Here is a 13,397-nt window from a genome sequence, read left to right on the forward strand (position 1 = left end):
TGTCATTTTTTGTCACATTTTTGTCATTTTTTTAATCCATTTTTTGTCATTTTTTGTCACATTTTTGAATTTTTTTCATCAATTTTTTGTCATTTTTTTGTCAATTATTTATCATTTTTTTGTGACATTTTTGTCATTTTTTCGTCCATTTTTTGTCACATTTTTGTCACTTTTTTATCACATTTTTGTCATTTTTTCGTCAATTTTGAATACATTTTTTGTCACATTTTTGTCATTTTTTTAATCCATTTTTTGTCATTTTTTGTCACATTTTTGTCATTTTTTTAATCCATTTTTTGTCATTTTTTGTCACATTTTTGTCATTTTTTTCATCAATTTTTTGTCATTTTTTGTCACATTTTTGAATTTTTTTTCATCAATTTTTTGTCATTTTTTTGTCAATTATTTATCAATTTTTTGTGACATTTTTGCCATTTTTTCGTCCATTTTTTTAATCAATTTTTTGTCATTTTTTATCACATTTTTGTCATTTTTTTAATCCATTTTTTAAATACATTTTTTGTCACATTTTTGTCATTTTTTCATCAATTTTTTGTCATTTTTTGTCACATTTTTGAATTTTTTTCATCAATTTTTTGTCATTTTTTTGTCACATTTCCATCATTGTTTTCGTCTCAGTTTTGTTGCTATTTTCCAGAAGCTTTTGGACAGGGGGTAAAGCCAAACTGGAGAAACTGTGCTCGGTTCAGGTGGGAGTTAAGGGGTCAACCTTACGGATTAGGGTTCGGATTAGGATTATTTGTATTTTTAGACAAACCAACTCATAGATCTATACAAAATTACAGCAGACCGTCCCTCCGGAGCAGACGATCTAGCACTAACCTTCCAACTTCACCCCCCGTTTGGAGCCATTGGGAATACATTGGGAGAGGCGTTAGCGCTCGTGCTTCACGGGTTCGATTCCCACCTGGACGGGGCCTCTCTGTGCGGAGTTTGCATGTTCTCCCCGTGTCTGCGTAGGTTAGTGGTAGGTTATAAAAAAAAACATGTGCAATAGCCTCCAGCCCCATGTTAACAGATAGAGAAAAGGGGCGGGCCTTTATTTAACCAGGATAGTCCCACTGAGATAAAGAATCTCTTTTTCAGGGGGGGATCTGTTGTACATGTTTTTAGTGGTTGGGGAAACTAGAGTAGTAGAGTAATTTTTCCCTCTTTTTAGCCATTTTCTGGTGGAATATGAACTTATTTATCACATAAATAAAGTCAAGTGTAAATCGGGCCCATATGGATATTTTCTCACAGCAGATTGTGCAGTAGAAGTGAAAAAACGGCAGTTGTAGCAAGCGCTATCTAACCGTTAGCATTAGCCCGATGCTAACATGAAGCGTCAAGTTAGCATTCTCCGTTATTTGTGTATTTATAGATACAGACGGCATCTCTGGAATCGCCCATATATGGTCATTTTTTAAAACAGTTAAGGGGGAAAACAATTTGGAGAAAAATCTAAACTTTCTCTAATTATTCAAAAACTACTTTAACAAACGCTGAATTATGAATAAAGTTTCTACTAAATAAAGATACAAAGACATGGGGAGGAGCAAAGTGGTTCAACAGCCCATAAATACATGAATAACAGAATGCTAACTTGATGCTACATGTTAGCATCAGGCTAATGCTAACGGTTAGCTAGCGCTAGCTACACCTGCCGTTTTTTCACTTCTACTGAACAATCTGCTGTGAGAAAATATCCACATGGGCCTGATTTACACTTGACTTTATTTATGTGATAAATAAGTTCATATTCCACCAGAAAATGGCTAAAACGAGGGAAAAATTGTGTTTCTCTAAAGATTCTATTTTCCCCCTCGGTGAGGCCACGCCCCCTTCTATGACGAGATGCGTCTGTATTTATGGGCTGTTGAACCACTTTGCTCCTCCCCATGTCTTTGTATCTTTATTTAGTAGAAACTATATTCATAATTCAGCATTTGTTAAAGTAGTTTTTCAATAATTAGGAGAGTTTAGATTTTTCTCCAAATTGTTTTCCCCCCTAACTGTTTTCAAACATGACCATATATGGGCGACTCCAGAGATGCCGTCTGTATCTATGACCTTTTAATTGTTTGTAAACATTCCGGGCTTGTCTGCCGTTGTCATAGTAACTGTTGTCAAAGGTCGTTCCTCTTGTTCTGGCACCTTAAGCCACAACAGAACCACATTTTTTAGTTGTAGTTTAGCTTCACACTTATAATCGCTAGTTTTAGTTGAATCTTTTTTCTCTTGATCACTTCCCGCCTCCACCTGATGTCACTGATGATGTCACTGATGATGTGAAAGGGTCTATATAAACCGTATAAATGAGATGAGGGAGGATTAGAAACCCTGGACTTTTCAGTCTTAAACCAAACTTTCAAAGTAAAATGGATCAAACTGTGTATTATTAATCGTAACTCTCTGTGGTACTTCATCCCAAATAGCATCTTTCAAAAGGTGGGAGGTTTACAATTCCTGTTAAAATGTAATTATAGCATATTTAAACTGCCTTTAAAATTAAGTGCATTTCACAAACAAGCCTTATTAGCATGGAAAATGTGTTACAAACACAACTTTTCACCTCATAAGAGCTTAATTTGGAACAACGAAAACATAATAAGATGCAACAAAACATTATACCTACAAAACTGGTTTGAGAAGAAGATTACCCATGTACAAGATTTATTTGAAAATGGCCAACTCATTTCATATGGATCTTTTATCAACCACCATCAATTTCCCATTCCACCACGGGAATTCAACTCAGTCATGAGAGCTATTCCTATTGTAATAAAAGAACTAATGAAAGCTCATCAAAGGCAAGAAACCGCTATAATTACAGAACCCATTTTAATCAACGGTGTCAACTTTACAAGTAACAAATGCTCCAATAAGTTCATCCGCCACCACATTCAGAACCAAAACAAAATCTCACCAGCTTGCAAAGCTCATTGGAGCTCCACTTTTAGTGAAGTGAACTGGAACAAAACGTGGCTAGTGGCCTTTAAGTACTGTATCAGTAACAAAATCAAAGAAACTCACTGGAAGATTATTCACAACATTTACCCTACTAATTCTTATATATCGAAATTTAGAGATATTGACAACAAATGCTCATTTTGCAACCTGGAAACAGAAACTCTAAAACATCTATTTTACGACTGCGCATATACTCATGAAGTATGGTCCAAACTACAAATGTTTTTATCACAAAAAATCACTTGTCCTATTAAATTAGATTATCAACATATTGTCACGCACTTTAACCACAAAAATAGTAATATTGAATATATGGTTAACTTATTCATTCTGTATGGAAAATTTCATATACACAAAGCTAAATTCTTAACGTACAAGCCCTCGATCAAATTACTAAGTATGGAGATCAACAACTATCTGCAATCACTCAAAAATATTGCCAACAAAAAATCAGTCAAAACTTTAAACGTCGTGGAACAGTTTAACATTACAACTTGACAAATAGCCGGCGTTATTCCGTAGCCTTGCCTTATGTCACCAGTAAAAAGTATTGAAATGTTATGTCTTTCTTGTTTTTTGTGTTGATGCTGTTGCTAGAATGTTGTCACTCTGGAAAACAGATGGGTGTAGCGAGCGCCGAACCGTCAGCCCCTCCTGCTGTCGCTTCAGCGACCGCTACACCGGGACATCACCCATATAAAACAGAAGTAACGGCGTGACAACGTTATCCTTCTGAAATAGCCTCACACCATGGGGACATGAATACAGATACAGTTAATCAAGAAACTTGGCAATGGAACCAAAATCTGTACTCTTTACTTTCTGTTTTAACATATGTTTTTAATTTCTGTATACTACTGCTCAAGATGAGGTGCAAAAGAAGTTAATAAAAAAAATAAAAAAAATAAAAAATAAACCGTATAAATCATATACGCACAGTCGCACACTCATTGTTGTACAGAGTAACTACATAAGGCCGTTCAGTCCGGATGTTCACACAGGCAGAGCTGAGTCTCTCTGGCGCTTGATTCGTTCCATATAATGTAACCACAGTCACCGCACTTCCTCTCAGAGCATTGTTTTGATCTGATCCACTCTGTCAGATTGTTCATGCAGGCTTTGACTTCACCAACATGAGCAACGGACAGAAGAAGAAGCTCACATTAAGATAAGATCATCCTTTCTGGATCGCACAATGGAGAACGTTACATTATTAGACTTGATGCTTGTGATTATGATCAGTTATGCAGCCCTGTCTCAGTTTGCACATGATGTTGCTGTTTTGTTCAAACTTTAGTCACTCTGGATTTTTTTTTAAATTCATTCGAGTGTGTGTAGTTCGAAATCTGACTTGCTTTAATTACAAGCTGTAATGATTATTATTGCTCACGTCTAGTTCCAATTATAGGGAGCGACGTGACTTGCAGCTTTCACTCACGGTGCATTTCACAGGTCTGGGTTTAAAACGTTTGCCTTCACTTTTCACTTTTCACTTTCCCCTCGTGGTTCGCTGATGCTGCGCCACAACGTGAGGTCGATGCATTTCTCACCGGATCACGAGACGCTTCTCCTTTTGTTGTTGTTGCTTTGACACATCGACCCGCGGCCCGTCCTCAGATCTTTGTTTTGGTTTGTGTCCACAGTGGCCCATTGTGGTCCCGGCCGGTGCCCGACCACAGTCCATTCAAAGTGCTGAGTGCATCATCAGCAGAGGGACGTGTGGGGGGGCTCTGCAGCAGCCGGGCTTCTCAACCTGTGGGGCTTTAAACATAATGGGACATATCGACATAGATCATACTAGGGCTGCTCGATTATTGAAAAAATAATAATCACGATTATTTTTGTCATAATTGAAATCACGATTATTCAAACGATTATTTGTTGCCTTTAAAAAAATCCATCAAAAAAGTGACAAAAATCCATCAAAAAAATGACAAAAATCCAGCAAAAAAGTGACAAAAATCCATCAAAAAAACGACAAAAATCCAGCAAAAAAGTGACAAAAATCCATCAAAAAAGTGACAAAAATCCAGCAAAAAAGTGACAAAAATCCAGCAAAAAAGTGACAAAAATCCAGCAAAAAAGTGACAAAAATCCATCAAAAAAGTGACAAAAATCCAGCAAAAAAAGTGACAAAAATCCATCAAAAAAAAAAGACAAAAATCCATCAAAAAAGTGACAAAAATCCAGCAAAAAAAGTGACAAAAATCCAGCAAAAAAAATGACAAAAATCCATAAAAAAAAGACAAAAATCCATTAAAAAAATGACAAAAATCCAGCAAAAAAGTGACAAAAATCCATCAAAAAAGTGACAAAAATCCATCAAAAAAATTACAAAAATCCAGCAGAAAAAGACAAAAATCCAGCAGAAAAAGACAAAAATCCAGCAGAAAAAGACAAAAATCCTAAAATTTAAAAGTAGGAAAAAAATTTGAAAAAAAAAAATAAATGAAAAAAAAAAAAAAATTGAAAAAATGTTTTGAAAAAAAAATATATATATTATAATCGATTTTTTTGCGATTATGCTCATTTTGTAATCGTTTACTGTTGTAATCGAAATCGTAATCGAATTTCGATTAATTGAACAGCCCTAGATCACACCCAAACATACATACAGATCATACATAAATAATCATCCATCCCATTCTATAGTCACAGGCAGGTAGTACTCAGTTACATTTACTCGTGTACAAGTACTTCAGCAACTTTTCTAAGAGGCTGTGTTAATTTAGTCAAAGTGATATTTTTGTGACTAAAATTGGACTAAAACTAAATGAAAAGTTTCTCATGAGACTAAAACTGTGACTGAAATGTCCAGATGTTTGAGTCGACTAAAATCAGACTAAATAAAAATGAAAAGGAGAGACTAAAATCATCCAAACTTGTATTGAGCGTCTGAAAGAGCCTCAGATCATGTTTAAAGGATCAGCTCTGAGCTTTGTTCATGTGGAGCAGAAACATGAAGCAGAGGAACAACATTAAACATGATTATAATCAATATTATCAATGCAAAGTCCACTCAATTAGTCTTAAATTTAGTCGACTAAAACTAGACTAAAATTGAAAAGTTTTTTTTGACTAAATCTCGACTAAAATTAAATTACATTTTAGTCAAAAGACTAAAACTAAAATAAAATATGTTGTCAAAATTAACACTGCTAAGAGGCTGTAATTCTTTAAAGGAGCTATACCTGACATTTTTGCCCCATTAAAGTATGTTGTAATAGTAGTAATTGGTGAAATATTTTTCCTCATCAGTATTTGATCGTGATTGAATTCACAAACCTGTGATATTATTTTTACGTCTGAAAGTCCGTTCTATTGGACAACATCACGCTCATGTTTTCGCATATTGTCACCACTTTTTCTGAGAAAATAATCAGACATTAGTTCATTCGTGCCGACAGAGGAGACAGTGAACTTTGTGACAGTTTTTGTTTCATGTGGATTCCTCCAGTAATGACTGAGATAGATACAGACGCATCTCGTCATAGAAGGGGGCGTGGCTTCGCTGAGGGGGAAAATAGAATATTTAGAGAAACTCAATTTTCCCTCTTTTTTGCCATTTTCTGGTGGAATATGAACTTATTTATCACATAAATAAAGTCCAGTGTAAATCGGGCCCATATGGATATTTTCTCACAGCAGATTGTTCTGTAGAAGTGAAAACACGCCAGCTCTCCGTGTCTTTGTATCTTTATTTAGTAGAAACTATATTCATAATTCTGTGTTTGTTAAAGTAGTTTTTGAATAATTAGAGAAAATTTGGATTTTTATCCGAATTGTTTTCCCCCTTAACTGTTTTCAAACATGACCATATATGGGCGATTCCAGAGATGCGTCTGTATCTATAGCTGGGTTGCAGGTGACATCACAGCGTTCTAAAGGCCAATACTATTGTATGGAGGAAAAATTATTTTGTTTTTGAGGAAATGTTTGGTCTTGTACAGAGAGATCATGGACCCACTGACTGAAGCTAAAGATCACTTTTCTAATTCATACATTTTCTTTTTAGCTACGACTTGTGGAAGTGTAATGCTGTTAATAGGAAAAACTGGCTCCTGTGACATCATCACATTCTAGAACCTGCAGCCCAGCAATAGGCTCTTTATTTGTTTGTAAACATTCCGGGCGTAGCTGGAAGTGAGATTCCTATCTGTTTCCATTGTAGCCGTTGTCATAGTAACGATAAACAAATGTCTAACTGTTTTTGGAAATCTCAGATAAACCTTATTTTATCGTCTCAAATGTCGTTCCTCTTGGTCTGGCACCTTAAGCCACAACAGGACCACATGTTTTAGTCGTAGCTTTACACTTTTAATCACTAGTTTTACTTTAATCTTATTTCTCTTGATCACTTCCCGCCTCCTGCTGATGATGTCATCAGTTAAAGGGTCTATTGAGTTCGGGAATGTGACGTCATGTCGCTAAGCATTATGGGATTAGCAGCCATAGATACAGACGGCATCTCTGGAATCGCCCATATATGGTCATTTTTGAAAACAGTTAAGGGGAAAAACAACTTTAAAAAAAATCGAAACTTTGTCTAATTATTCAAAAACTACTTTAACAAACGCTGAATTATGAATATAGTTTCTACTAAATAAAGATACAAAGACATGGGGAGGGGCAAAGTGGTTCAACAGCCCATAAATACATGAATAACGGAGAATGCTAACCTGATGCTACATGTTAGCATCGGGCTAATGCTAATGGTTAGGTAGCGCTAGCTAGAACTGCCGTTTTGTCACTTCTACTGAACAATCTGCTGTGAGAAAATATCCATATGGGCCCGATTTACACTTGACTTTATTTATATGTGATAAATAAGTTCATATTCCACCAGGAAATGGCAAAAAAGAGGGAAAATTGAGTTTCTCTAAATATTCTATTTTCCCCCTAGGCGAAGCCACGCCCCCTTCTATGACGAGATGCCGTCTGTATCTATTGTAAACTAATGGAGATTTTAAAAGTTAAAATACTGGAGTTATTGTTCACATTAAAACACTTGGACACCACAGTGTGTTAGATGTTTTTACCAGCAGTATCTCAGCAGCTAACGGAGTCGTTCCACTGGTTTTTTCTCCACTTTTTATACTGTTTTTAGCAAATGTTAGTCTATGGAAATGTATGCTAACAGCTGCAAAGATGGCGGATCTCCATGGTAACTGTGGACATTCCCGAACTCTATAGGCTCTTTAGAATGTTGTGATGTCACGTGAACGCTACCTATTGAGTAAGAGACTTTAAACTGCATAAGGACCTGTGTGTGAGACCTTTAAAAGCATCCCTCGCACCACAGTTTGAGAAACCCTGATATAACACGTTCACACACAGGCCACTGGTGTAAGAATAAATGAATAAGAATCCGAGCTGAAAAGGCTGAACTTCTGCTCTCAGCTCCTGCTCTGCCGGCCCTGCGTTTCCATAAGCGAATCAGATAATGCAGCGTTTCCCTTCAGTCAGACTGCGCTCTGTGTTTAAGTGGAGCGGCTCCAGAGAAGCTCATTCATTCACGGGGGAAAACATCCTCGAGGAGCTTTTGTTCTGCATGATAGAAGGATAAGGGTTGAAGTTCTTCGCTGTGAGTAGAAATGAGGCCGTTCGATTCGTTTAGTGCTAACAATATTTACTTTCTTTCTCCTGTTTCTCCTGTAGGTGCGACTCTGCGCTCATGGAGAAACCATCGTCTTCAGGCAAGTCTGGACTGGAGGAGGAAGATGTCCTGGTGCAGGTGAGGAGAACATACAGCTGTGCTCAAAGGTTTACACACCACAGCAGAATCTTTCATTATCCCGGAGGAAACCACTTTGCTCCTCCCCATGTCTTTGTATCTTTATTTAGTAGAAACTATATTCATAATTCAGCATTTGTTAAAGTAGTTTTTGAATAATTAGAGAAAGTTTAGATTTTTATTCAAATCGGCTTGTTGCACAATGTGGCTACGCTAGTTCCTCTGAGCTGAAGCTGTGGGCGCTAGTACTTCCTGTTCATATTCATTTCCATTAAGATGAGCTCAGACCAGTGAGTTCCTGGTAGAAATATTTCCATAGACGAGATGTTTATAAGGATCGGGGAGTTTGTCTTGAAGCTAAAGGCTAATTTAACCTCTTAACTCCCGCCTGAACCGCGAGGATCTTTTCTCCTCACGTCATCACATTTTTTTCCCATCATTTTGGTCACGTTTTTGTAATTTTTTCGTAAATTTTTTGTCAATTTCTTGTGACATTTTTGTGACATTTTTGCCACTTTTTAATCAATTTTTCATCCCTTTTTTGTCAATTTTTTATCACATTTTTGCTATTTTTTTGTCAAATTTTTGTCAATTTTTTGTCAATTTCTTGTCACATTTTGTCACATTTTTTGTAATTTTTTGGTCATTTTTTGTGACATTTTTATGACATTTTTGTGATATTTTTGCCACATTTCCATCATTGTTTTCGTCGAGAAAATGTGCTCGGTTCAGGTGGGAGTTAAGGGGTTAATGCTTTACACAACTTGAAATAGTGCCTTTTTATATATATTTTTTCATAGCATGTTAGCCTTTAGCTTCAAGACAAACTATCAATCCTTTATGATCACCGGCGTCTCCTCTGAACTCGCTACATCATGATTTGAACACAGTAAATGATCGTCTACCGGGAACTCACCGCCCACAACATCATCTTTAGAAAATATGATTATTATTCCAGGAAAAGAAAACAGACAGGAAGTCCAGGCGCTCACACCTTCAGGTCAGAGGAACTAGCATAGCCACACCGTTTTCCCCCTTAACTGTTTTTAAACATGACCATATATGGGCGATTCCTGAGATGCCGTCTGTATCTGTACACCTAGCCTGGCATCATTTAAATAACAGTTAAATCACTCCACTGCAGCTGTTTCCATAGTAACAATAAACAACTGAGCTGGAACTACTTTCAGGTAAAACTGATTAAAAAGTGAAATAACTCCTGCCCAGGATTTTAAAAATAAGCAAACCGGCCCCAATGAACAGTTTCAGTCGGCGGGACCGTGGTATAAGCGGGATTATGCAGCCTCCGCATCGTCCAGTTATTTCTGATCATGGACACCTCGTCGTGCATTAACCCTTACCTAAGAACTGGGGTATGTAAACTTTTGATCTGGGTCATTTTGGTACTTTCTTTTTTCATTATGATTTAAAAAGAGCAAACTCAGTCTTTTCACCATAAAAGGCTTCACACAAACACTAACTATGAGTGAAAGTTTTGTGTTATCTTTCATATTCTTAGAAAAATAGCCCAAAAAAAAATCAAAAATTCTCCCCTCGTCATAGCAGGGGGCGTGGCTTCGCCGAGGGGGAAAATAGAATCTTTTGGGAAACACACATTTTCAGTCTTATTTGCCATTTTCTGGTGGAATATGAACTTATTTATCACATAAATAAAGTCAAGTGTAAATCGGGCCCATGTGGATATTTTCTCACAGCAGATTGTTCAGTAGAAGTGAAAAAAACGGCGGTTGTAGCTAGCACTAGCTAACCGTTAGCCCGATGCTAACATGTAGCATCAGGTTAGCATTCTCCGTTATTCATGTATTTATGGGCTGTTGAACCACTTTGCTCCTCCCCATGTCTCTGTATCTTTATTTAGTAGAAACTATATTCATAATTCAGCGTTTGTTAAAGTCGTTTTTGAATAATGAGAGAAAGTTTAGATTTTCATCCAAATAGTTTTCCCCCTTAACTGTTTTTAAACATGACCATATATGGGCGATTCCAGAGATGCCGTCTGTATCTGTACACTTAGCCTGGCATCATTTAAATAACAGTTAAATCACTCCACTGCAGCTGTTTCCATAGTAACGATAAACAATTGAGCTGTAACTACTTTCAGGTAAAACTGATTAAAAAGTGAAATAACTCCTGCCCAGGACTTACAAAAACCGGCCCCAATGAACAGTTTCAGTCGGCGGGATCGTGGTACAAGTGGGATTTTGCAGCCTCCGCATCGTCCAGTTATTTCTGATCATGGACACCTCGTCATGCATTATCCCTTACCTAAGAACTGGGGTATGTAAACTTGATTAGCCCGATGCTAACATGTAGCATTATGTTAGCATTCTCTGTTATTCATGTATTTATGGGCTGTTGAACCACTTTGCTCCTCCCCATGTCTTTGTATCTTTATTTAGTAGAAACTATATTCATAATTCAGCGTTTGTTAAAGTAGTTTTTGAATAATTAGAGAAAGTTTAGATTTTTGATGCCGTCTGTATAGGTACAGACGGCATCTCTGGAATCGCCCATATTTGGTCATTTTTGAAAACTGTTAAGGGGGAAAACAATGAAAAAATGAAAATTTTCCTCAATTATTCAAAAACTACTTTAACAAATGCTGAATTATGAATATAGTTTCTACTAAAGAAAGATACAAAGACATGGGGAGGAGCAAAGTGGTTCAACGGCCCATAAATACATAAATAACGGAGATGCTAACATGATGCTACATGTTTGCATCGGGCTAATGCTAACGGTTATTTGTATGTGATAAATAAGTTCATATTCCAACAGAAAATGGCTGAAAAGAGTGAAAAATTGTGATTCTTTAAAGATTCTATTTCCCCCCTCGGCGAAGCCACGCCCCTTCTATGACGAGATGCATCAACCTCGCCTGAAGCCTCAACCACATTTTCTCCAGTTCGGCTTTACCCAAATCTGCCAACCTTTCGACTGTAGAGCAACAGTGTAATGCCTCATTTGAAAGCTAAGGCCTGAAAAAGTGATCATAACTTCTTTGTCACGCTGTTTCCGCCTTTTTGAAGCGTTTTCGGCTCTTTTTTTTTTGTCGCTTATTTGTCGTTTTTCTGTTCTCTTGTTCATTTCAAGCTTTTAGATTTGGGTAAAGCCAAACTGGAGGAAAAGTGCTGGGTTCAGGTGGGGGTTAAGGGCCTTTTCTCATCAAACTAACGTGTGGTTGCAGGCGGAGGGGGCGGATGTGGATCCTCACACATCCAGGAAGAGCTCGTCTCGCAAAAGCTTCCGGCTGGATTACAGACTCGAGGTCGGGATCACGACAGCGTCCTCGAACACAGCTACATTTACCCAGGGATGGATTCAGTTTGATCTTTCACCGTCTCGTTCCGCAGGAGGACGTGACGAAGTCGTGTCAGGACAAACACGGCCGCTGGACGAACCCTTGGTCCACGTGGCGTTTCCCCTCCTACCCCAGTTTGCTGAGGTTTCTGCTGCTGGACAAAGACAACAGCAAAGTGCCGTCGAGCAGAGAGGTCAGAGCGGAGCCCGGGCACAACAAACCCCAACAACAGCCCTTTACGGGGGTGTGGAGGGTTCCTGTCCTGGAGCTGTCAATGAGTGGTGTAGATGGAGCTGGTAGAGCGGGTTCATGATCAGAAGGTCAGGGGTTCGAATCCCAGCTCCTGAAGGTGCCCACTGTCGTCGTGTCCTTGGGAAAGACACTTCACTTTACCATTTAAGGGGAGACACTACAGGCAAAACTCATTTTTTTCAGTTTTCAGGTTTTGGGCCAAATCGGTCTCTGAACATATAAGCTTTCACCCGGAAACAGAAAATATGCCTAATCTTCACAATAACATGTTTAAATATTGCGCTGATTCAATGTTCCCCCATAGACTTATATGGGACAAAGCAATTTCTCCAAACACATGTTTCTGTCATTGTGGCGACACTATGTCCACGTCAGTCGGACCTAAAGACTTCACATTTTCCAGCCTTGGACTGAACAAGATTTGGAAGATTTTTTCAGAGGGATTTTTTATTATTTAATCCCTTAAGCCCCATTTATTGAGTTTTGAATGTACAAAAAATAAGGCGAAAATTACATTTTTACAAATGTTTCCACTAAAAAAACAGCTTATTTTAAAACTAAACAAGAAATCCAAAATCCGCTCTGAGAAAGTCTTGGCAACTCATTCATCAATAAAATGAAACCATAAGTTTGAATGTAGCTCTGTCCATTATTCAGATTTCGTCGCCGAAAAGATGGGAAATTTGGGGCATTTTTAGGCATAAAACACCTTGTTCTTATATGAAAAGATAAAATGACAGAAAACTTGCCATGTGTTTTTTTTCTCACATTTATGCCACTGATCGACAGTTTCAAATTGATATCTGTAAATTTCTATTTTTCTCCCTATTCACCTGCAGTGTCTCGCCTTAAAGGAACAGGCCACCGTTTTTCCACACTGAGATATGTTCTTACCTGAGCTGTGACGAGTTCTTTAGGACCTGTCTGATCTTCAGTCACGTAAACACAGCGCAGACGGCGTTAGCATTTAGCCTCTCCCTCTCTCCTCTATAGCTCCAAAACAGGTCAAGATAGAAGCTACCGAGCTCTTCCACGTTTTCCCTATTTAAATATGGTTACGTGAAGTGTTCCACTACAAAGTATAATTACACACAATTAAACAATGTGGATTTTCTA

General features: G+C 37.6%; 1 protein-coding gene across 1 annotated transcript in view; it reads left to right on the forward strand.

Moving 5' to 3' along the window:
* napepld (N-acyl phosphatidylethanolamine phospholipase D) overlaps positions 1–13,397 on the forward strand; it is a 28,344-nt gene that overhangs the window by 4,594 nt on the left and 10,353 nt on the right. The window contains exons 2-4 of the mRNA XM_079552506.1: positions 8,632–8,707; positions 11,916–11,996; positions 12,082–12,222. Coding sequence (XP_079408632.1) covers positions 8,632–8,707; positions 11,916–11,996; positions 12,082–12,222 — 298 coding nt within the window. The remainder of the gene's footprint in view (positions 1–8,631; positions 8,708–11,915; positions 11,997–12,081; positions 12,223–13,397) is intronic.

This window comes from Gobius niger (genome assembly GCF_951799975.1).
Source record: "Gobius niger genome assembly, chromosome: 2".
NCBI lineage: Eukaryota > Metazoa > Chordata > Actinopteri > Gobiiformes > Gobiidae > Gobius > Gobius niger.